General features: G+C 34.9%; 1 protein-coding gene across 2 annotated transcripts in view; it reads left to right on the forward strand.

Annotated features, from left to right (window-relative positions):
* FAM117B (family with sequence similarity 117 member B) overlaps window positions 1-24,688 on the forward strand; it is a 65,022-nt gene extending 40,334 nt beyond the window's left edge. The window contains exons 3-8 of one of the 2 annotated variants that reach the window (XM_019726839.2): window positions 2,673-2,765; window positions 3,727-3,840; window positions 11,129-11,272; window positions 12,523-12,748; window positions 15,102-15,222; window positions 20,759-24,688. In XM_019726839.2, coding sequence (XP_019582398.2) covers window positions 2,673-2,765; window positions 3,727-3,840; window positions 11,129-11,272; window positions 12,523-12,748; window positions 15,102-15,222; window positions 20,759-21,077 — 1,017 coding nt within the window. In that variant the 3' untranslated portion in view covers window positions 21,078-24,688. The remainder of the gene's footprint in view (window positions 1-2,672; window positions 2,766-3,726; window positions 3,841-11,128; window positions 11,273-12,522; window positions 12,749-15,101; window positions 15,223-20,758) is intronic. The other variant, XM_074340330.1, reaches the window with a different exon arrangement.
* Window positions 24,689-26,120: the final 1,432 nt, after the last annotated feature.

The following is a 26,120-nucleotide window of genomic DNA, read 5'->3' on the forward strand; positions in this document are numbered from 1 at the left end:
TTGTAAAAGAGATGCTTTTTCCTTTTGCAATTAGCAAGTAATCTGTGGAGTACTTTTTTGCTCCACATGAATATTCTGTTCCCTAGTAACTTTTTACCTAATGGTTTTAGTATTCGTTGATGATCCTCCCCTAAATCAGTTATTTCTTTAGAGGCTGCAAAAAAAGAAAAAAAAATTTTTTTCTTTCCCTTAAACACAAGATAGCATACATTCTATACAATCTTCTGCAACCTTATTTTCCTCTTATGGACATCATTCTATTCATATAGAAACATTCCCCATTATCTTAAAAGGTTCTTTCCCTCTTATATAGAGGTATTGTTTTGAATAAGCTATGCATTCATTCATATAGCACAAATTCAAGAGGTATGTAAGAGTATACAGTGAAGGATCTTTCTCCCATAAGGCAGCCACTGATACCAGTTTCTTTTGTTACCATGTATATTCTTCCAGAGATACTTTACATATGTATGTATTCTTTCTAGCATTCCTATATAAAGGTAGTTGCTATACATACTGTACTGAGTCTTGAGTTTTTCACTGAACAGTATCTCATAGAGATTATTTTTTGTATCATTACATTGTGAATTTCCTTGTTTTATTTATAGCTGCATAGTGTTCTGTTCTAAAGATATACCGTAATTTATTTAGCCAATCTTCTGTTTATACTCTTCTAATATTTTACTTGTAAAAACAGTGCTACGGGGAATAACATATGATGCATCATTTTGTGATAACAATATATAGTTTGTACATCTACAAGATAAATTAGCAAAAGAGAGGTTACTCTGTGCATCTATAAATTTGACAACAGTTGTTGAATCTCCTTCCATAAAGGCTGTCCTAATTTACACTCCCACCAGCGGTGTAGGAGAGTGTATGTTATCAAATCACCCAGTATTTGTGTTTTAACTTGCATTTTTCTTATAATGGGTGAGGTTGAGCATATTTTCATGTGCCAAGAACTCATTTGTATTTTTTTTCTGATACACTGTTTTTAAATTCTGGATTTTGTATAACCACTAATGATTTAACACTTTTGAAGCTATATTGTACTCTACAAATATTTTAAAGCAAGACAAGACACAGTATAGGGATTAAGATTATGAACTCTGGACTTTGGTTTACATCTTTGCCATTTCTTGGCTGTGAGACCTTAGGCAACTGACCTAACCTCTCATTGTCACAGCTTCTTTATGTGCAGAACTTGTAGAACTTTTTGTATGTATTAAATCTGATAATACAAGAAGACCCTTCACTATGCTTTTATAAAGCACAGTGCCTAGCACACAATAAGATACTAAGAATGTTAGCTATTATTTATTTATTTATTTATTTATTTATTTATTTATTTATTATTTTTTTACTTAAGGTTTATTGGGGTGACAATTGTTAGCAGAGTTACATAGATTTAAGGTGTACAGTTCTGTAATCCATCATCTATCACATTGTGTGTTGAATGTTAGCTATTACTAATAAGCATTTGTTCAATAAGTGCTGTACTTATAATTATATAAAAATAATATAACTAATTTTTAGTTATAGAAATGAAATAGGCTAAAATGTTGTAATTAGGAAACTTGTGCTTGGAGAATTATGGGTTATTTGTATCATTTTAAATATTTTCTGGTATCTAACTTTTCTGTAATGGGAACATGTTTTCTAATAGAAAAGTATGGTACCGTGTTTCTCCAAAAATAAGACCTACACAGACAATCAGCTCTAATGCATCTTTTGGAGCAAAAATTAATATAAGACCTGGTCTTATTTCACTATAAGACCTGGTCTTATTTCACTATAAGACCAGGTATGATATGATATGATATGATATGATATGACATGATATGATATAAACAAGACAGGGTATAATACAATATAATAAAATAAAATAAATGCCGGGTATAATATAATATAATACTGGGTCTTATATAAGATCGGGTATAATATAATATAATAAATATAATACCTGGTCTTAGACCGAGTCTTATATTAATTTTTGCTCCAAAAGATGCATTAGAACTGATCGTCTGGCTAGGTCTTATTTTCGGGGAAATATGATATATGTTATTTTTTTAAGAAAGGGAATGTTTTTTAGGTTTATTGAGGTATAATTGACATATAGCACTGTATAAGTTTTAGTATATGTGCTGCCGAAGCGAGCCCAGCACTGTATAAGTTTAAGGTGTTACAACATAATGACTTGACATACATATATTGCAGAATTATTACCACAATAAATTTAGTTAACATCCATCACCTTAGACAGTTATAAAAAAAATTTAAATCCTTGTGATGAGAACTTTTAGGATCTACTCTCTTAGTAACTTTCAAATATACCATACAGCAGTGTTAATTATAACCTCCATGTTGTACATTACAGCTCCAGTACTTATTTATCTTACAACTGGAAGTTTGTACCTTTTGTCCACCTTCATCCAATTCCTCCACTACCCACCACCTGGCTCTACTAGTCATAAATATGATCTCTATTTCTGTTTGTTTGTTTTATATTCCACATATATGAGATCATACAGTATTTGCCTTTCTCTCTTTGACTTATTTCATTTCACATGATGCCCTCAAGTTCCATCTGTGTTGTTTGAAGTATAGTATACATTATTGTTAAATGACTATTTTATTAAAATACCCCTTACCTCTTTTTCCCATTATAGACAGAGAGTGCATGGGCTGAAGAATACTCTGAAAAGAAGAAAGGGTCCCACAAGCGTTCAGCATCCTGGGGCAGTACAGATCAACTTAAGGAGGTCAGGAAAATGGTTCCAAGAAAGTGGGTGTGGAAGGTTGAGCCCATCGTTGGCTACTTCCTTGAAATTCTGGGCAGCAGGAATTAGTCAATTTCCATTTGTGTGTGTGTGTGTGTGTGTGTTTAGTTGTTTTGTTTACTTGAGAAATAACAGAAAAACAGTTGATGTGTCGAGTGGGTAAAGATTTGAATGTCCTCATTTCTTATCTGATTATGTGTTTGTCTTTTTTTTTTTAAATGAGTCTGTACGTGTTACTATAATATAAATACCTGCTGTATGAACTTGTAGTGATACAACAAATTCACATTTATTATTTCTATATATAGTGTAATGTTTCTGAAATTCAGTAACCCAGTATAACCAAGTTGATTATGCCACTAAGTGTGATTGTGATTTTCGCTCCTATAATTATGCCATTTTCATTTTACACATAATGTAGAAATAAAACAGAAAAATTCAGTCAAGGAATAATATGGGATATGGATCAAAATTGTGTTATATAAAGATTATATCTGTGAATACTATTCATGACTTGAATAGATTTTTAAATAATGTTTAATTTTTTTGGAGCTGTTGAAAGGCTAGGTGTTTGATAAAGAAATCTAAATCTAAATAAAATGTGGCTTGTAAAGGCAATGAGAGAATATTCTTTTTGAATTTGTGAAAGCTATAATTTATTCTAAATGCTGAAAACTTCATTTGTTTAGTGCTTGGAAAGCTTGAAGTCTCAGAACAGTGTTGGAACATACTTTTGTTTCTCTTTTAAAGAAAGATATAAACATGCACATGTGTGTATATGTATATAAATATAAATTTTTTACAGTAAATCAGACATTGTGTTATGGTTTCAAAATTCAAAAGATTTATTCAAAGTGAATTTTACTGGTTTTTATTAAGCAAAGATATGTTTTATTTAGTGTGGAAGACACTCTGATGCACTTGTTATTTTTCCGCTTTTCAGATTGCAAAATTACGCCAGCAATTGCAGAGAAGTAAACACAGCAGTCGGCATCATCGAGATAAAGAAAGACAGTCTCCATTCCATGGCAACCATGCAGCTATTAACCAGTGTCAGGTAGGAGCAGAGATACCACAAAATCCAGACAAGGGATTTGTTGTTTTCTTGGTGATTTGTTATTTCATAGGTAACTGTTTAGGACAAAATGTTCAAAAGCATATTTGAAACAATGATTAAATACTGAATCACAGCCTTCATTAAAAAAAAGAAGAGAATATTAATCTGACAAAAGGGTATTTTCCTTTGGTGACGTGTGATACAACTTTTAGGAGATATAGCTAATTACATATTTTGATTTACCATATTTTTGTCTTTATCAGTTTAGTACATTGGAGGCAGAATAATATAGAGACATAATCATTGGAACCAAATTCTGGACAAGTAACCTGTTCTTTCTAAGTTTCTGTTTCCTTATCTGAAGATTGAGGATAATAAAGATAACCTGTCTCATTAAAGTCTTTCAGTAGGGAAACCTTTAGCTGCTTTGATTCCTTGATAGAACCCTACGAGCTGCTCTTGATGGCTCATGCAGGGAGCATTTCTCTTTAACTGAATAGAAATTGGGTGGGGTCCCCAACAAGAGGATATAACCCTTGTAAACATTTATGCACCCAACATAGGAGCACCTAAACACAAAAAACAAATATTAACGCACATAGAAGGAGAGATCGACAGTAATACAGTCATAGTCGGGGACTTTAATACCCCATTGGCATCAATGGACAGATCTTCAGACAGAAAATCAGCAAGGAAACAGTGGCTTTAAATGACATATTCGACTAGATGGCTTTGCTATTTTTAGAGCATGTCACCCCAAAGCAGAATATACATTATTTTGAAGTGTACATGGAACATTTTCCAGGATAGACCCCATGGTAGGCCAAAACAAGTCTCACTAATTTAAGAAGATTGAAATATAAATGTCTAACCACTATGCTATAGACATTTTTAAAATGTCTACACTATCCAAAGCAATTTGCAAATTCAGTACAATCCCTATCACAATATCAATGGCATTTTTCACAGAACTAAAACTAATAATGCTAAAATTTCTGTGGAACCTCCAATGACCCTTAATAGCCAAAGCAATCCTGAGAAAAGAATAAAGTTGGATATCAAACTATACTACAAGGATGTACTAATCAAAACATCATGGTACTGGCATAAAAACAGACACATCGATCAATAGAACGGAATAGAGAACCCAGAAATAAAGCATTGCTTATGGTCAATTAATCTATGGACAGTCTCTGCCATAAGTGGTGTTGGAAAAACTGGACAGATAACATGCAAAAAATGAAACTAGACCACTTTCTTATATCATATACAAGAATCAACTCAAAATGGATTAAAGATTTAAATATAAGACCTGAAACCATAAAACTCCTAGAAGAAAAAGAGGCAGCAAACTCTCTGACATTGCTCTTAGTAATATTTTTTTGGCTATATCTCCTCGGGCAAGGGAAACAAAAGAAATAATAAACAAATGGGACTACATCAAACTAAAAAGTGTTTGGGGAGGCCGGATTGCTCAGTGGGTTAGAGCACGAGCTCTGAACAACAGGGTTGCTGATTCAATTCCCGCATCGGATGGTGGGCTGCGCCCCCTGCAACTAAAGATTGAAAACACCAACCAGACTTGTAGCTGAGCTGCCCCCTCCAGAACTAGATTGAAGAACAACGACTTGGAGCTGATGGGTACTGGGGAAACACACTGTTCTCCTGTATTCCCCAATAAAATAATAAATAAATAAATAAATACCCCCCAAAACTAAAAAGTGTTTGCACAAGAAAGGAAAAGAAAGACAACCACTTTACGGGAGAAGGTATTTACCAATGATACATCTGATAAGGGGTTAACATCCAAAATTTAAAAAGAACTCATTCAACTTAACACCAAAAAACCCCAAATAATCTAATTAAAAATGGGCAGAAGACCTGAAAACACATTTCTCCAAAGAGGACATACAGATGGCCAATATGAAAAGATGCTCAAAGTCACTAATCCTCAGAGAAATGCAACTTAAAACCAGAATGGGATATCACCTCACATCTGTCAGAATGGCTATCATCAGTAAATCAACAAACAAATGTCGAGAATATGGAGAAAAGGGAACCTTTATGCACTGTTGTTGGGATTGTAAATTGATGTAGCCGTTATTTGTGATTGCAAACAGTATGGAGGTTTCTCAAAAAGTTAAAAATAGAACTACCTTATGACCAAGTAATTCCACTTATAGGTATTTATCTGAAGAAATAAAAAACACTAATTTGAAAAGATACATGGATCCCGATGTTCATTGCAGCATTATTTACGATAGCCAAGATATGGAAGCAACTTAAGTTCATCGATAGACAAATGGATAAAAAAGAGGTGGTACATATTCGGTCTGACAATTAAGTTCGCAAACTTGTTGCAGTGATGCTGCTAATCTTTTTTGATGTCAGAGGGATTATTCATTATGAATTTGTACCAACTGGACACACAGCCAAGTTTACTGTTTAGAAGTGCTCGAAAGGCTGTGGGAAAAAGTTAGACGACCTGAATTTTTCTCCAACAGTTCATCCTCTGGCATCACAACAACGCACCAGCTCACACAGCATTATTTGTGAGGGAGGTTTTAGCTAGTAAACAAATAACTGTATTGGAACACCCTCCCTACTCACCTGATCTGACCCCCAGTGACTTCTTTCTTTACCTGAAGATAAAGGAAATACTGGAAGGAAGACATTTTGATGACATTCAGGACATCAAGGGTAGTAGGATGACAGCACTAATGGCCATTCCTGAAAAAGAGTTCCAAAATTGCTTTGAAGGGTGGACTAGGTGCTGGCGTTGTATGTAGCTTCCCTAGGGGAGTACTTCAAAGGTGACCACAGTGCTAGTCAGCAATGAGGCATTTGGCACTTTTTCTAGGATGAGTTTGTGAACGTAATTGTCCGACCTCGTATATACAGTGGAATATTACCCAGTCTTAAAAAAGAATGAAACCTTGCCATTCGTGACAACATGGATGGGCCTAGAGTATATTATGCTAAGTGAAATAATTCAGAGAAAGACCAATTCCATGTGATTGTATTTATTTGTGGAATCTAAAAAACAAAATAAATGAATAAACAAAGAAACAAACTCATAGATATGGAGAACAAATTGATGGTCACCAGATCGGGGGGTATTGGGGGAGTGAGGGAAAAATGTGAAGGGATTAAGAAGTACAAATTGCCAGTTACAAAAATATCATATTTCCTAGAAAATAAGACCTAGTCGGACAATCAGCTCTAATGTGTCTTTTGGAGCAAAAATTAAAAATGTGTAAAACCTGGTCTTATTTTACTATAACATAAGACTGGGTCTATAATATAATGTAATTAATATAATATAAGACTGGGTCTTACATTAATTTTTGCTCCAAATGACGCATTAGAGCTGATTGTCCAGCTAGGTCTTATTTTCGGGGAAACGGTAGACACAAGGATGTAAAATACAGCATAGGGAATATAGTCAATACAATTGTAATAACTGTATGGTGTCAGGTACTAGACTTAATGGGATCACTTCTTAAGTTACATAAATGTCTAACCACTGTGCTGTTCACGTGAAAATAGTATAATATTGGCTATCAATTGTAATTGAGAAAAAGAAAAATTAAAGAAAGAAATCCCTTAAGGGGAAAAAAAAGAAATTGGATAGGGTCCCTTGGCAAAGAGAGAGCATGGAAAATTTTGCTAACCCTCTTTATAGGGTGATAGCTTTTGATGATTGCCAAGTATATGTGACTTGTTTTTAAGAGATTGTACTGGTAGAGGTATATATTTTTTCAAACTAATTTTTTCCTAAAATATTGACGCATGGGTCAATTGGATTTCATATAATTATAGTTCGGTTGTAATTTCCAATGGCTTTTTTCTGTATAAGGCATTTTAATTATAAAATAACAATGTACATAAATGTATTTTTAAAACCCAAACAAAGTGGATATATATGTGGAGAAATAGAAAGTGTAAAATTGGCAAAATAAGAAACGAAATATTTGAATAGATGAATAACTATCAAAATTGGCATGCTGATTAAAAACCAAACTCTCTCACTCTAAAAAGGCGACAGACCCAGTTGGTTTTTCAGGTGAATTTACCAACTTTCGACTCCCTCTTGTTTATCCATAAATAATTTATATGTATGTCTAAGAGATAAGGCCACTTTTTATTCGCAACCCATATTTTTACTTCAAGTAGAATAGGGCTCAAGATTGAAATTAATTGAATTAAGTGATAAGTTTTAGGAGTTTATAAATTTCTGAAGTGATTTTTCTTAAGTAGCTTTAAAATCAACAATTTAGTAAAATCCAAAATTTTCATTTTTTAAGTTGAATTTTCGTAATAAAGATTATTGGAGTTTGCATAACGTTCATGTTTGTTTAATTCTAAAACATCTCTTTGCAGAGAGGGGAAGGACTAGAAAATAGAGTTAAGTTGAAAAATAAATTCATGTAACTTGAGTTTTGTACACCATCATGACTGCTTGACTTATTTTATTGAGTTTTAATAGCCAACCGGAGATTGGGCACATGTGCATCATGATAGCTATGACAGTGGTATTCATGTGTAATTGAGACTTTCAGACTGTGAACATGAAAATACTATGCATTAACTCATGGATGTGGCTTTGTTTTAGTGGGTTCTCTGTCTTGTGGAGAGAAGTACCACTTTGTGTACTTTGGAGGCTGTTCCTCCATCTACATAGCTTTTATTAAATACCTACCATATGGCTGGTGCTGTAGTAGTCATTAGGGAAAGCAGTGATAAAAGAAAATATTGGGGCTTGCCCCCTACCAAGTCTCAGATAGATATAAATAAACAGTTAATTATTACCTAGTGTAATGAGTATATGAATAGGGGAGAGTTGAGAGTGTTATAGAGAGGTATTTATCCTTTTACTGGCTGTGGAGCCATCTAGAAATGCCTCTCAGAGAAAGTGGTATCTAAGCTGATCCTTTAAGGATAAGTAGGATTTATGTAGTCTTCTAGAGAAGAAATCATGGCTCCAGATAGGGGTAGTAGTAAGAGATTATGCTAGAGAAGTAAATAATAGTCAAACCTGAAAGTCTTCATGTCTCAGTTGTTAAGAAGTTTGACTTTGTCATAGAGGCACCAGGGAAATATTTTTTTAAAATGCAGAGGGAGATTGATATGTGACCAGATACACATTCTCTAATGGCTTTTTAACCAAATAATGGAAAAGCTATCCCTAAAAAAGCACACAGAAACTAGACCCAACTAAATGGTCAAAATAGGGAAATACCCTACAGAATCCCAAACACTAAAAATGTTCCTGAAGCGTTTGTAATAACATAAATATTTACCATGTTAAATACAAAAAAACCCCACGAATATGAAGTCTAACATATGGTATGATCTCAACAAGAAATGCAAAGAAAAAAAACCACAAGAAAAAATGTCACGAACAGCTGTGTTTAGAGGGTATGACACTGGATGATTTGTTTTCTATTTGATTTTTTTTTTAATAACACCTTTCCTCAATATAATTTTTCTAATTGATGTTTTTTTTGTTTCTAAAATTTCTGTAATGAGCATGTCAATACTTTAATAATAACTTTAAAAAATAAGTTCAATAAGAAAATGGCAGAGAAGCCTGGTGGAAAACCCAACTGGTTTACTTGTTTTATATTAAGGTGCTATCTCAAACAACTTCAGAGTTACTGAGCAATTTCGGAAATGGTATATCAGTGCCCTGAGGATCTATACTGTAGAGAATGGCTCAAAGATGTGGGTTTCAAAAAAATTTTTATATGAATTTTCTCTATAAAACAACTATTAGAATATCTAAACTTAAGATTTTTCATATTTCTTCCTTTGATATAATAGATATTGAGACTAGAGAAGGGGACAGAAAGAAACGATAGAATTGAAGAGGGGATAAATAATAATATGAGAAGCTTGAGGGTATGGCAGAGTGATTAAAGAGGGGGAAATTAGAAGACACCATATGTAGAAGAAAATAAATGATACTTGAAAAAAATTGGAAAGACAAAGGATTATTTTAAGAATAAAACACATGATAGGAAAACACAAAATAAAAATTGTAGCTGCTGTTTACTGGAAGCATCCACCCATTACGGGCCAGGCACTGTGCCACGTGTTCTCTCATTTCATTAAGGCCACTCTCTGAGGTAGGTCTTTGTGTTCCCACTTTCCCACGTGAGGAAAGTGAGACTCCCAGGGGCCCAGCAATAACTTAGTAGTGAAGAAGTGCCGCCTCAGCACTCCAGACTGAAGCTTTCCCTTGGCTTTTTTCGGACAAATTTCTTGCCTTTTCCAAATATTGTTGTTGTGTTATGCTTATTTAAAAAATTTTTCAATTATAAAGTTGAGCAGGAATGAAAGAGGAGACATACAGGTTTAACACTAAGTTCTCTATCAGATGACAAGGTTATCCATTGAATGAAACTAGTGATAAATGATTAGAGGCCCTGTTACCGTTGTTCCCTTGCCCACCTTACCCCTAAGTGAGGTTTTACAAACCTCCCTAAATGAAGGGTGGGCTAATCACATTTCTTTACCAGACAGCAGGACCATATACAAGGTGATCTTCTGGCACTGTTGCTATTAACTTTGGCAGCTACCTCTGCAATTCTTGTTTCATGTTTTATTTTCAGTATTTTGTCAGGAAACCAAGTAATATCCTGTAATTACATAATTTCAAAAGTAATACTGTCAGTGAAAAAAAAAGTATTTAAAAAAATTAGAGATAGGCTTTGGAAAAAAACAAAACTGAGTTATGTCATTTTCACTACTGAACAAAACATATTAAAATCATTACAATGAAACTGTAAATAATTATATTTTATAGACTTACTCTTATTTCAGTCTTGCTGCTATATATGGATTTTGGAAGTAATTTTATTTTTCCAACCAAAATATTATTTTTTTTGATAAGTCAATTCTTTTTGTTTCTTTACTGGAGTATAGTTAGTTAATTATAGCACTAGTGGACTTTAAAGTTATATTCTGAAATCTGAACTCTGTTAGAATCATAAAAAATTTCTGAGATAGACATTCTTTAAGTGTTTTCCTTTGTCCCTACTCCCTTTACAGTCCTTCATAGATGGGAATAAATTGAAAGTCTGCCTTCATTGTCTGGGGTTTTGGTTTTAAATTATATTTAATGTTTACCAAGCAATAGGTTTGGTTATTCACATTTTTTGCACGGCCTATAAACTTTATGTTGATTTCTGTTTGAGTTACTCATGTCAACTATGTTTTAATTTAGAGAATTAAAAGGTAATATTAAAACTCTCTTCTCCCCCTTCCACCACTTTTTCTCAAGGCTCCTGTTCCAAAGAGTGCACTTATTCCAGTAATTCCTATCACCAAATCAACAGGCTCCCGGTTCCGGAATAGTGTGGAAGGATTGAATCAGGAGATTGAAATAATAATTAAAGAGACTGGGGAAAAGGAAGAGCAACTTATAGTAAGTAATGTATCTTAAAATCATCCTTACACTTAACTCTTGCAATTATTTTTTAAAAATTCACAATTTTGTTTTCAATATTTACTTAGATTTCTTCCTTCGTGTTGAGAGAAAATGAAGTTTTCTGTACATCTCATAGAGACAACTGATATGACTTAAATTTGGATCCTTGAACAGAAACTGTTTTTTGTTTATCTGTATTTTAAAAGCACTAGACAGGTGGTATACTTCTAATTGCTGTAACTCCATTTAACAAAAGTTTAGCTTGCGAATTTGTTGGAGTGGGATGGATATGACATCAGATACTTTCTAAGCATGAATCTGTTTATTACTACTTGTGAGTTACTATTTGGTTAACTGTATCATCATGAAGTGCAGTTCTGCTTACCTATAATGCACATAAGAATGATTCACATGTAAGATACAATGAGAAAATTTCCTGTTTATATTTAAAACCACATCAAAGTATATTTAAGCTTCATTCTTCAGTGAAAGAAGAATTGAGTAGTTTGATGTAGTATTTTGTTGACGTTTAAGATCCTCTCCCTTAAGATCAAAAGTTGGTTTCGATTAGAGAAAACAGGACTCCCCACGCCCTCTCCATCTCCGTGCTGCATGATGGGGGACACTTTCCCTGATGTAATAAAGGTAAATGAGCCAAAGGTGAATAGGGGGCTGGTTTCCCTGCTAAGTGAGCCACACAAGCTTTTTACGGATTGTTCTCCTTTATCACCCCCATAATTAGCACTTCTGTGATTAACCTTTTCCTCATGAAGGAAAGTTTCTTTGAAAAAACCCTTTATGGGGAAATTGGCAGCAGGAGAAGGTAATAGGGCCCGACAGCAAGTATCATGAGTTCCCACAGTGGATAATCTTTTCTTCTAATATGGAACCTAGTGTTATAGCTAGATTTCTCCTCTTCTTTATAATTTTTAAAATAATATTTACCATATAAGTAAATCAGTGCAGTTCATCATTCAGGAAGCATTGACCACTTGTCACCTGCCAGACCCGGGAAATACAAAGTATTTGCCCATGCTGCTCGGTGTCTAGAGGGGGAGGTGATTAAACACAGTTGTCACTAATAGAGCAACAATAGAGAAGCTTCTTTCTTGTTAGGCCTAATAAATAGGGATATTCTGATTTATGAGTCTTCCGGAACAACAAGGGAAAGTTGACATTGGGTTTATTTCTGGGTGAATTTCAAAATCAGTGGTAAATATACACTTGTTAAAAAATTTTTTTAACAGCCACAAGATATTCCAGATGGCCATCGGGCACCTCCCCCGCTGGTACAGAGAAGTAGCAGCACACGCAGCATTGACACGCAGACCCCTGGCGGGGCAGACAGGGGAAGCAACAACAGCAGCCGCTCGCAGTCTGTATCCCCCACGTCATTCCTTACGATATCCAATGAAGGGAGCGAGGAAAGCCCTTGTTCAGCTGATGACCTGCTTGGTGATCCCAGGGATAAAGGTACAGTGCAGGAGCATTTTGTTACCAGATGATAAGGGAATACCACCTAGCTTATCTGTCTCTCTGTTCATTTTCTAGCATAAATTCATTTTCTAACACACACTTAAGGCTACAAAGGTAGTTAATTTGAGATGTTTCAAAACATAGATTTAAAAAAATTGGAGTACAAAACAGTAGAGTTTACTGTGGTGCTCAGGTGATGGTCTGGTGAGTGGGTTTAGGACCTTTTATCTATAACTTTTTTTTTTTTGCACTTGTTAATACAAGTTCCTTATTAGTGAGAAACATTCTTTTTGGTATAAATGAGGTGACCATTTGTCCTGAAAATGGTGACAGACTGGTCTGTCACCATAGTTGCCATGTTTTTACTGCCTTACTAGTTTTTAATTAAATGTGAAACCTTCAAGTTAAAGATTTTTAGGATCTATATTTGTGGTATTTCTAACTAGAATTAAGCTGATTTATATGAATATAAAATGAGTATTCAAGGCAAGCCTGGAGTAAAAAGTTGGAGGGATACTTATAGTATTAAACTATTTATGCAACTTAAAAAAATAACTTGGAGACATAAGCAGTTTGAATATTGATTACTAATATTCTTAATTTTTAAAACAAGTAGGACTTTTCATCTGTCTATATCAGGGCAATATTTTGTTAGCCTCATCCTAGTTACACATGTACTAGAGAACAATAGTGAGATGCATATACGTATAAATTCTACAGCTCAGTTCATTAGTTATTTACTTAGGATCTCATACGTTGTATTGAACATCCTAAAGTATTCATCTTCCTTTGTTACAACTGGCCATTGCTACCAATCACCTAAATTATTGAGACTAGCACTTGTAGAGAACATAAGATTTTCTGAAGAGGTCACCGCAAACTATGGGCCATTAAAATGTTATTATTTGGACCTTTTTTTACTAGCTTCTAGGTTAAGTAACACATGGCTATTTCAGGCCAACACCGAAGACCAATTAAATCACAACCCCTGGGGTAGACATAGGCACTACCTTGTTTCCCCGAAAATAAGACCTATCCGGACAATCAGCTCTAATGAGTCTTTTGGAGCAAAAATTAGTATAATAATTTAGTATAAGACAATATAATATAATATTATATTGTATTATATAAGACCCGGTCTTATTTTACTATAAGACCGGGTCTTATATTAATTTTTGCTCCAAAAGACGCATTAGAGCTGATTGTCTGGCTAGGTCTTATTTTCAGGGAAACATGGTGGGAGTTTCTGATGCTCCAGGATGATTCCAGTGTGCATACAAATTTAACACCTACTCAGTTAAATCCTTTGTGTTTCTTGTCAGGAATCGGCATAATTAAGTACTTCTTGTATTTACTGGAGGATTAAAAGGGGTAGTCATTGCATACCATTTAGCACAGCTGCTGGTACTTAGAGCTCAATCAGAAGTACACCCCCCCCCCCCAATTTAAAAAACCATGGCTATTAAATCTGCCCTTGATTTCCCAGTACTTTCTAGTTTTACTTCAATAGTGTATAGGAACTCCATAAATTTTGTGTCCTGCTGTATTTGACTTTAGGAGACTAGTGACTGGCTAGCTTCTCTGAATTTCTTTTATGAGAAAATAGGGCCACAGTGCTACTGCCACCAAGGAATTTGTAGCTTAGCTGTCACAGTCAGACTGAAAATTTAGAACACTTATGTAACATATCGCGAATTTTAAGTTAATATAATATAAACTGAGGATCTCAACACTGAACAGGAATATCAGAGTAACCTTTGATAGGGTTAATTCAGAAAGATTTAAAAAACTTCGAGTCATACTTTAAAGGCAGTTTTGGGAAATCAACAGAGAAGGATCCTTTAGGTGTGGAGATGTTCTTAGGCAAAAGGAAGTCTTTGGCGTCCAGCGCGTATATGGCTCCAACTACCTGGAGCAGAGAGTAAAACTCTGAGGAACAGAGAAATCAAATTGAGAAATTCTGAAGGGCAGACCAAGAGAATGAGAAGCAACCAGTGAAGAACCATCTCAGTTATTTGTATTGGGGTCAATGGAAGTGACGTTTGAATCTGTTCACTGTGCATGGAATAGAAATAAAGCAGTGAGATAGTTCAGTGTTCAGTACTGCGGATTAAGTGATCGGCTGTGGTAATTGTAAGTGGAGAAGAAACAAAAAAAATTAATTATCTTACAATTGTTTCTCTAATAATAATTATTTACCAGGAATTGTGTTAGATATTGATGAGTAAAACACTGTTTCTACCCTCAGACAGTTCATGGAGTTGGGGGAGGCCAAGAACAATTAAATACAGAATGACTGTACATTTATGTAGTAGTATTTCTTGGTAACCCAGCATGTCATTTATTGCAGAGAATGGGAACAACTCTCCTTTACCCAAATATGCAACTTCACCAAAACCTAACAACAGTTACATGTTCAAAAGAGAACCTCCTGAGGGCTGTGAAAGGGTCAAAGTGTTTGAGGAATGCTCGTAAGTATCCCCCTCCAAAAAAATCCCTAACTTTTATAATGCGAATCTTCAAGTATGTTGAGGAACAATTCAGTGACCTCCCCATATAACAACCACCTCGATTTTATAGTTAACGTTTTGCCATATTTTCTTTGTTTGTGGTGTGGTGGTAGTTTTTGCTAAACCGTTTGAAAGTAAGGTAGCAGACATGACACTTAACCTTAAATACAATTTTTGTTTCTTAAAAGTAACCATAGTACTCCTACATTACCACAATACTGTTATCACACCAAAGAAAATTAGCAGCAATGCTTACTGTCCACTAACATCCATTTGTTGCTCACATTGCCTCAGTTTCCAACATAATCATCTGTGGCTGTTATTTTTGAACCTGTATGCAGTTCACATCACACATGGAATTTAGCAGTATATTTATTCATGATAGACTACAGATCTCACCTAGTGTGGTTTCTTCTTCTAAGGATCGAATTCCTTTCCGGTTTTATCTGCTTTTAGTCTCCAGTTCTATAAATATTATAAAAGATATATTTTGTGTGCCAATGTAGGAAACAAAATTCTATCACTTCGCAGAATCATGTTACTGGGATGAAGATAATATAAGAAGGGGATTTTAAACAGTGTCTAGTACCATTGGTATGTGATCTGTGCTCATATACTTCTGTTGGATGGTACTCTAGTCAAGTACTCCAATTTTAGACTCAGGATTTGTTTAGAAAATATTACAGCCTTGTGTTTTCAGTAGCTGTGGTTCCTTTACAAGCGATAGCTGCAGGGCTGTAGGTGTATATGAGACTGTGTAAATTAAGTGGTGAACATCATTTAAGGATATGATCGTATTTAGTTAGCCTTCACCTTCCTCACTATGGCTGCAAGTCTAAGAGCCACGCTTCTGGCCTTTTCCCACTATGAAACCTAAAATACGATGTAGATACTGTCTTACATTGTCTGATACACATAATTTTTTTCTTTATTTAGGCAAATCTTAGAATCATTTTGAAATACGACATCCTTTTGTTCCTCTATGTGCCCGTTTTGTCAGTGCTTCCTTTAACCTAAATTCTGAATACTCTTGCTACACAAAGAGTAGTTTTGGTTTTGAATCCTTTCTACTTCTCTACTAGGAAATCCCAGTTGTCATCCTCCTGTTTTTCTGACAGTAACTGAAAACTCTGTTTTAGCAACTGCTTATTTTGGTTTTTTTCCACCATGTCAGTCTTAAACTTGACTGGTGCTAGCTGAGAGTTTAAGCAGTATTTCCCCGGATCTGTTTCTTGGACTCCTGGCATCATAACCATCTGGGATCTTAGTTGAAACTGCAAATTCCCAGGCCTACAGGGTAAATGTGGACGTAGGACCATGATTATGCATCTTTAACAAATACTTCATATGAGTTTTACGCTCACTTTGAAAATGCTGGCTTAGACTTTTTCAAGAGAATTCTTTTTTTTTTTTTTTTTTAGTTTCAGGTGCACAAAACAATGTAATATTTAGACGTTTATCACTTATATCCCTCACACTGTGTCAACCCCCCTCCCCCATCTACTACTCCTCTGACATCGCACACAGCCATTACGTCTCCACTGTCTCTATTCCTAATGCTGTACTCCGCTTCTTGTAAGTTTATACATATATATGTGTGTGTGTGTGTATATATGTGTGTGTGTGTGTGTGTGTGTATATGTATGTATATAAACTTGTAGTTGACATTCATTATTGTTCAGCTTCAGCTTCAGGTGTACAGTGCAGTGATCAGGCATCTACATCATCCCTGAGGTGGTCTCCCTAATAAGACAAGTGTCCACTGGATACCCCACCAAATCTTTACAACATTATTGATTACATTCCCCAAATTAACTTTCGTAACCCCATGGCAACAGTTTCAGAGACATAGAGGAAAAACTGAGGGTTGCTAGATGGGAGGGGTGAGGTGGGGATAAGGGGGAAGGTGAGGGGATTAGAAAGCAATTAGTAACCTCAAGAGAATTCTTAAGAAATAGAGTCATTCTATGAAGTAAAAAGCAGGTGGTCCAAGTGGACCTTTTTGGAGTTGAGCTCTTTTGATTTACTTAATGATAGTTAATATTTGTCTAAATGCAGAGAAATGGTTAATTGGCTCAAAAGCAATTTGAGTTTCTTTTATAAATGACTTTGAGTGAATATGTTGTGTAGGTTGGTATCCTGTGGTACCTGCCTTAGATTATTATAGCATTTGGAAATTCTCTCAAGACTGAATATCTAAGCTATACATATACTACATTATTTGTATCTAAAAAGGAGGGAAGAAAGGACAGGTGGGTGTGTGTGTGTGTGTGTGTGTGTACGTGCATGTGCATGGATGGATAGATAGATAAAAGATACATAAGGTAAACCCTAACATGTTTTATGGTTCATCTATCTGTTATTAGAAGGTAAACCTGTTCTTTTTTAAATGTATATAGTTTATTATAAATTTTAGTGATGTAAAGGCTATGTAGCACACAAAAACCTGTTCATTTTTTAAAATTTTCACTATGTTCAAAAACAAATTAACAGCAGTTACCCAAGAGTGGATTTCTCAGAGGTGTTTTTAACCTTTTATCAATACAACAAATTACTCAAAGTCTGAAAAAAAAATTAGTCTCTTTTGCCCAAGCTATGTCAAAAGTAGAGCAAAATCAACTGAACTCATGGGCATTAAAGCAAAGGTAGCTTATTGGTCCTAATTTAAAATTTTTAGCTTTTTTAATTATTCTTTAAAGAATACTTTTCTAAGTCTTACTTTTGGTTTAAGTGTACTAACTCTGACTTGAACTAGAGGTAGGAGCGGAATGAAGGATGATCTCTTTTCCAGAAATGTGTATATATTTACCTGAAAGGAAATAAGTAGTTGGATTTGAGCTCAGAAAAGGCAAGACCAGGTTTTACACTTCTGTCTCTGTATTCTTTTTGATACATGTATACCATAACTGTGTCACCTGCATTTAGTCCTTTTTAATGAAGTCAGATATGCTATTTCCTGATGCCAACTAATGAACTCCTTGACCTCAGTTATCTTAGATTTTTGGGTATTACGGCCTTTTTGCAGTATAGAGGTATTTAAAAAAATTAATATGACCCATCCTTCTTTCCTCTCTCCCTCCCCATTATAAGTAACTTGGATCCATTTTCTTTGCTGATAATTTATGCCTGAATTAAAAAAGACAAGGTTACGTCTTTAAAAAAATAATGCCAAAGAATTCCTTGCATCAATATAAAAATACCTATAATAATTATCCAGCCTGTTCTTCCATTTTTCAGAAAGTCAGCTAGCAAACAGTTACATCTATTTTGAAACACAATCCTTTTGGAATAGCTTCATAAGGAAAAATAAAAAAAAACTTTAAAACTAGTTCTGAGATTTTTTTGTTTTTAATTTATGGTTTTTAAGTTGAAGAAAGCTTTGAAGTAATAGTAGTACTTGAAAATTCTATTAGCATAAGTAGAGATCATACACCCTAGGGGTGGGTAATGTGTTTCTTGGGTAATATACTCCTAGAAGTTAAATGTTAGAGGTTAAATGTAATTCCTCTTGGTGGGTTGGGGTCATGACTGGCTGTGGGGATGGTGGGGCAGTGTTGGTGCTCTTTATGTTAATGTTCTGTTTCTTCATCTGGGTGCTAGTCAGACAAGTTATTACTGTTTATAGTTTGTGTGAGAAATTTTAATAAGTTTTCATGAAAACGGCAAAGAAATTCAACTTTTTAGATTCTGTAATTAAGATATGTCAGAGTCAGGAAGTTGATTTGTATTTCAGAAATGTGAGGTTTTATTCTCAAGCTCCATTAGCAGCCACATGTCATTTTTAACATGCTAACCTCAAACAAATTAATTAAAAACCTAGGCCTTCTTTGGAGGAGGGTGTAAAAATTGATTAACCATTTTTTCCTAATATAAGAAAGTTATTTCTAATAATTGTGTCTTCAAAAGAAAATTCAGGCATTATTTAACTTCCTGTCTGCTTTTATGCAGTTGAAAACCATACTTGTAGTGAAAAATAGAGGGATATGTGCTCTTATCAGTCATAAGTCCAAATTCACTTGTGGCCCTAAAAGTACTCAACGTGTTAAGTTTCTGTTGCAGTCAAGAAAGAATAGTGTACAGATAAAACATTCAAATGGTGTAATTTCTTTGATCCTAAATTATTATATTTGTCAAAGTTGTCCATGTATTCATTATTAATCAGTAAAATCTGCCCACCTAAAGCATTGTTTACTTGAAACTTTTTTTTTTTTTTTTGGCACCCACTCCCTAGGTCTGTTGTTTATTCATTCTTTCAAACTCAGCTCAGATGTGATTTCTTTGGAAAGCTTCTTCCTACCAAACTCTCCCTCTTCCTCTGTTGTACAGGTTATCCCCTCCTTTGTGCTACTTCTAAACCTTTTACAAGCCAATTTTATCACATTTGTGAGACCCTCTTGCAGGAGTTCTTAACTTTTTTTGTGCTGTGGACACCTTTGGCTATCTGGTAAAGCTTATGGATTCTTTGAAGTTATCTATAGTTTCTCTGAATTATGTTTTTAAATGTATAAAACACACAAGATTACAAAGAAGACTAACTGTTGAAATATAGTTCAGTCCTTAGTACTCCTCCCCCCAAAATCTACATACTTCTGTCTCTTTGTAGATTGTTTCATCTTTGGGTCCCCAGAATCTAGTGCAGACCTGGCACACGCAGGTTTTTTCTTTTGTTGTTTCATTGGAAGATGAGAACCATACTTTTATTATATGATGATCACATGACGTTTTTCCACCTGAATCTTGATTTATTTAGGTTCCCCACCTTAATTTATTTTTCGTTTTGTGGCACTTCCATGTTACTTTAACATTTGTTTTATATTTTATGTTCATAGAATACAGTTAATACTAGTATTTTGCAACTTACGTGGGTTAATTTTCGAGCTACCGGGGACAAGAAAGGATTTGGCTTTTATAGAAGTTTCAGAGCAAAGTTTTATTTTGATTTCACATTTTTGTTACATTACTCAGAAAACCATCATGTTTAACTCAAGGAATTGTTTCAATCAGAGATTTTTAAGTGCATTTCAAGAGAAAACTAGAGCCTACCAAAGTTGAGTCATGCCGTGGTGGAACTTAGCAAAAGATGGACATTGTATGTCATTAATTTCTTTGCCTTCTCCATTCAAAATAGTACAAACTTTGGAAAATCATGGTAGTGGACATATTTTGTCTATGAACATCTAGAAGTTCTTTGGCTTTAGGAAAGTTTGTTTATATTGGCCATCTTTGATCTTTACTGAGCTGCGCTGATACAGCCTGAGATGCCGATGTGGAGCCCAGGGCTCGCCAGGGACCTGAAAGCAGCAGTAGCGAGTGGTGGCCTTCTGGCATTCTAAGATACGTGTTTTGAATCATATGTCTAATTCTACTTTTGTTCATAGCATTTAAAACTTCTGACATAGCCTGAATTTTGTATTCCTTTTATGTATCAAAAAAAAATAAAAGAGCTTCCTTCCAGTGTTCCGTGACTTAAAAGTACTGGGTTGTCTGTTCTGTCTAGGCCAAAACAACTTCACGAAATTCCAGCTTTTTACTGTCCTGACAAAAACAAGGTGAATTTCATTCCTAAAAGCGGTTCTGCTTTCTGCCTTGTCAGCATCCTCAAGCCACTCCTTCCCACCCCAGATCTTACCCTCAAGGGCTCTGGCCACAGTCTGACAGTCACTACTGGCATGACAACCACTCTACTGCAGCCTATCGCTGTGGCCTCCCTATCTACAAACACAGAGCAAGACCGAGTCTCTCGAGGAACAAGTACGGTCATGCCATCGGCCTCTCTCCTCACACCACCAGAACCGATTGAGGAAGCTGAAGGCTAGATCCCAGTGCTGCATAGCCATTGTTCTGGGCAACTGGGAACCTCCTCAGACTACTTGACTGTGATGGATGGCATCGTGCACTCCCAGTTGGCTGTGACGTGCTCCAGCTTTCCACAGTGACACGTCACAGTACAGCTTCTGGAAGAAAGCAGCCCCTCTGATGGCTTTGCTCACTTGTGAAGGCCTGCCCTAAGTACTTAGCCTGCATTTTCCTAAAGCGCTGGTTGAAACAAAGAAGGTCTCATTCTTTACTTTTGGAGGGCTTGTTTTCAAATTAAACTTTAGAAACAAAAACCTGATCCCTACAAACATGATTCCTGGAGACATGAATGATGCTGCAAGAACCATCTTTTATATGAAGATGACTATTTTATATTACCAATGTTACATTTTCTGAAACGTAGTTAACAGGATGTTCAAAAGATTCTTTGGTGGCCTCTGTTTCTTGTTTCCCTTTCTAGATGTGTGCTTTTCTCAGCTGTTTTCAGCTTTGGGACCAAAGGGATTGTTGACATTTTCCCAGCAATCTTAATCTCATGACTGTGTTCTTCTCCCAAACAAGAATTGATAGGTAAATGCATTGAACAAGTATATATAAAAAGAGATAAAAAGCAATATTAGTACATTATGTGATTTATGTTTTTTGATGTCAGAAGTTTGTGCTTTGGGTGAACTATTTGTAAAACTGCTGTTTTCTTCACTACTCCTGTACACATTTCACCATGTGGTCAGAAAAATATGGAGACAAGTGCTTAATATGTTCTCACCCATCATTGGAAGTTGGTTTAAAAGTCAGCCAAAAGGAAGCTAGGAGTAGATGTTGATAGCTAGGAGTAAGGAGCCCTTTTGGTTTTCTGCGCAGTATTTATCACACGATCTCCCTTTACCACAGGTGTCATTCTGTCTTTAATCACTGCTGTATCATAGTCCCAAGAGATCCTAAAATGACTGCATGGATTTCCTCCTTTGCTTTTGTGATGTCGTTGTCTTGTGGATTTGGTCAGGGTTAGTAGTTTGCCAGGAGTGTAACCCATTGAATAGCAATCCGAAGTCACGGAATCTTGTGACTGACCTTTTCTTTTTGGTGGTTGGCACTGAGATACATTGTTGCCTACAGATTTTGCTAGTTGTCTCTCCAACATTCCACACAGTGGGGAAACAGGCAAGGGGAGCTTTGGAGCATAAACAACAGGAACCTTTGAAAAATCCGTACAGTTTTGGATTTAGGCTCATGCTAATAAAATCACTGCCAATATCACATGACAGCAGTATTTCATGTCTGGTTATGCGGTCATGAAATTTAAGGAGCAGCTCTTTTTTAAAACGAGTTTCAGCAAACTGTGTTGATAAAAAAGCATCCTTCTAAGATCTTCATATACTACCTTATGATGCAATAATTTAATGTTCTACATATTAAAGGGAGGAAAAAATTTAAATACTTGTAAAAGGGATACAGTTTAGAGGGTTAATATATCAGTTTATCCCGACATATCCCATCAAAGAAAACTTAGTGGTAGCAATAAATCTCCTGAAAGGACTTCTTATACTCACGCACCTTTAAAACATGTAAGTAATCAAAAATGTGTCCTGTTAAGTTTAAAATGGAGGTATATTTAGGCAAGTTAGATAAATTGAAACTTGAATAAGTCTGTCAGGTTTCAGTTGGTGGGACCGATAAATTTTGGTAACTTTTTTGTCCCGAACTAATTTACCTGGAATTAGTACATTGTGGCTTCTAAGTCAGTAAAAGCTCAGTTACTCAGGATCAACTTTTCTGCTGAGTTTCTTGAGAATCTTGATTCTTTGCCTTTGTTATGCCTTTGGCTTGACCATCTCACCACTGAGAACTGCTGCATCAAAAGTACAGAAGAAGAAAAGGCAAAACAAATCAGACGAGTTGGTTTGAATGGTAGGAGAAGGAAGTTAAAACAAGATTTAAAATGAAAACCTTCAGTTTTTGGATTACCTGAGTTCTGTTAAATCTATATTATATTCTTTGCCTTACACTTAGTTTCTTCTGTCTCCATCCCTATAAGTCACAAGGGGATTTTACAACTAGAATACCACTTTCTTAACAGTTTTTCCTTTTACTCCGTTGTGTGTGTTTGTCTAATTCACATTTTGTGTAGAATTTCATATATCCTTAATCTAAAGTAACTTAAAATCAGAATGGGAGAACAAGTTTAAGATTTATTATTTACATAGTCTTATAAATGGAACTTCTAATGCTTGGTTACAAGGAGAATGTGAATTTGCAGATAAATGAATTGTATGGTAACCAAACATATCCCTTGGGTTTGGGAGAAATAGAGCCTGAGATTTGAAGGAAAAAAAAATGGTACAAGGTACAAATAACTCTAACTGCCAGTGCCAAAGGGCTAATTTTTAAGCATATGAGCTTTATCGCAGTCTTGAAAAAATATTAACCATAGGTCCATTCAGAGTTTTTATTTAACCCTTAGTTCACAGGTGGTTGGACTTTTTGTTTTTGTTTTAAGATGGATCTCAGTAGAATACATAATACTGTTTTCTAAAATTGCATTCCATAATTATCTTGTTATTCTGTAGAAAACTGTACAGAAGGTAAATAAATTAGAATAGCTTCAATGGGAATATAATTTAATTTTTTTTTAATTTTAAATAAATTTATTTCCATTGCAGTAAAAGAAAGAAATAGGTGACATGTATATTTCGGGAAAAGGAGCTAGTCTGTGGTTATTCACTTTGTCAGTCTTAAGTTATTTTTTTGCCCTTAAACAATTCCTTCTTTGTGATGATAAAATATGTAAATTTACTGGTTGTGATCATGATTAAGTCTATTACTTGTCATGGCTTTTGTGAGCAATTATGGTTTAAAAACCCCTGTTTTGCGTTTTTGGTTAATATGGTGAGCATGGATGCCAAAATTATTTTTGATCTTGATTCTTCATTTTGTTTAAAATATTTCTTACACTTATGACAAGCCAAATCAGCCTTTTAGAAGGTGCTATTGCTAGCTGTGGAATTACTGGCAACAAGAAATGCTTTTCTTTCTTTCTTTTTAATGGTTAGCCTTTACTGGAAGGTAAAAAAATGGCAGAATTTGTAGCCTTTTGTATGTGCAAGATTAGGCCTGGGTTGTCAAGATTTTCTTTTGTTAAAGGAAATAAAAGAAAAATTGCCGCTACTGAATTTACATTACTGTTTTAAACTTAAGATTCATTCCTTAATACTTGGAATTTTAATGTCTCAAAACCGGACCAGTGGAAGTGCTGAATTTGCATTAAGCTACGAATACTTAACTCTGCACTTTAAGGTTTAAGTTTTACTCTGCATAAATGAATGATAAGCAGAGCAGTCCTGAACAATATTTTGTTTATACAATCCTGTTGAATATAATTTATGTTTTTTTAAAGTCTGTATCTTTCATCTCTGTTGAAGCTGTGTAAATCTTTTTAAAATGCAATTTTTAAAAATTTTGTTTTTCTAACAGAATTCTCCCCCCAAATAGCATTTCCAATGGTGATAAATATTGTTACTATGTACTTATGTATTCCCTGTATCTGAACACTTGTTGCTGCCTCACAAGAAAATAGAACTTTTATGTTAAAAATAAAGTCTGTTCTTCTTGAGTTCTTTGCTGTGTATTTTTATGACTTGCCTCAAATTCAAATTTTTTCCAGACACATCTAACCTGAAATAACTTATAAATAGTATATTCTTTGTTCACAAACTGATAGAAAAATGAGCGTGTGAAGTAGGATATATAATATTGTCAGTTATTTCCATGCTACCTCCTTACTTGCTCCAGAATTTAAAGTTCCTGATCTTTGTGGTAAATGCTAAGCAAACATTGAAGTATAAGCAAGTACACTGAAGGATATGTGTGTTTATAAGTAATTCAGTGCTTTGAAATTTAAGCGATTTAGCTGGGCAGTCACTTAATTTCATTCTGAGGAACACAGAAGAGGGTTGTTTTTCCCTTTGTGTTGGTAGTTCATTCTTGGTAACCCAGCCATATTCTTCCTTTGTGACAGTGGTTTATTTATGCAAGACAGTTGTTCAGGCTGAGAGGTTTAGTCTGGATGCACACGACAGACGCAATCAGATATGACCCAGTGAAGACTTTGTGCAGGATAACCACTTTAAAAAGCAGGGACACCTGTTAAGTTTAAAAGTCATCACAGCTGTCAGTCATAAAAAGTGGTCACCAATTACTTTGAAAAAATTATTTCTGGGGGAAAAGATTAACCAGAATTTGGGGATAACTAATGTATATATATTTATATTTAACATAACATCAAATGCAGAGAGAATCTCAAACTGGCTCAAACTTTCTCCCTTTTTTTTTTTATCCCTCCCACCTTGAAAGAGATTGAAAGGAGCAAATTTAGATTTCAAGCTGAGTGTTCCCTCATTTATTGTTTTTTTGCATTAGTATTAAATAATACCAAACAAAAGTTTTTAGGTCTGTAATGATCCTTTCCCTTCAATTACTGTTAAGTGGTTGGATGTGAAATACTTAAGAGTATTCTCTTCATAGCCGTTTCCTGGCAATGTACAGTAAGGTCCTCCTCGCTTACTGTCATCAAAAGGCTCTGTGACTTCAGAGAAATGATTTATAACGAAACCAATTTTACTATAGGCTGATACAAATAAGAGTTAAGTTCCTATGAGTTAAGTTATAATGACTTGATGTTATTCAAGGACCTGCTGTATGTCAGTACCAGTTTTTCTTGCTAAGGTTAGGTGTGCTTATTAAATATCTTTATTTTAAACTTACAGAACATGGTATGATAATATAAATAGCCTTTGTATCTCTTTGGTTCAGTGTTTTTCAAACTGTTTGGGTATTGAAATGAATTAAATGGGCCCAGCCAACTTTTTAAAAAAATATGAAGCAGAATAGAAAACAAGTATATTCATATATGAGAGTATTTGTGTGTAAAACTTCTGCTAGACAAAGAGATACAGTTATGCAAAGCATAACAATATTCCAGTCAATGATGGACGGCATATATGGCGGTGATCCCATAAGCGTGTCATGGAGCTGAACACTCTCTC

This window comes from Rhinolophus sinicus, chromosome 17 (assembly GCF_057876585.1).
Source record: "Rhinolophus sinicus isolate RSI-liver-muscle chromosome 17, RSI-T2T, whole genome shotgun sequence".
In the NCBI taxonomy this organism is placed as follows: domain Eukaryota; kingdom Metazoa; phylum Chordata; class Mammalia; order Chiroptera; family Rhinolophidae; genus Rhinolophus; species Rhinolophus sinicus.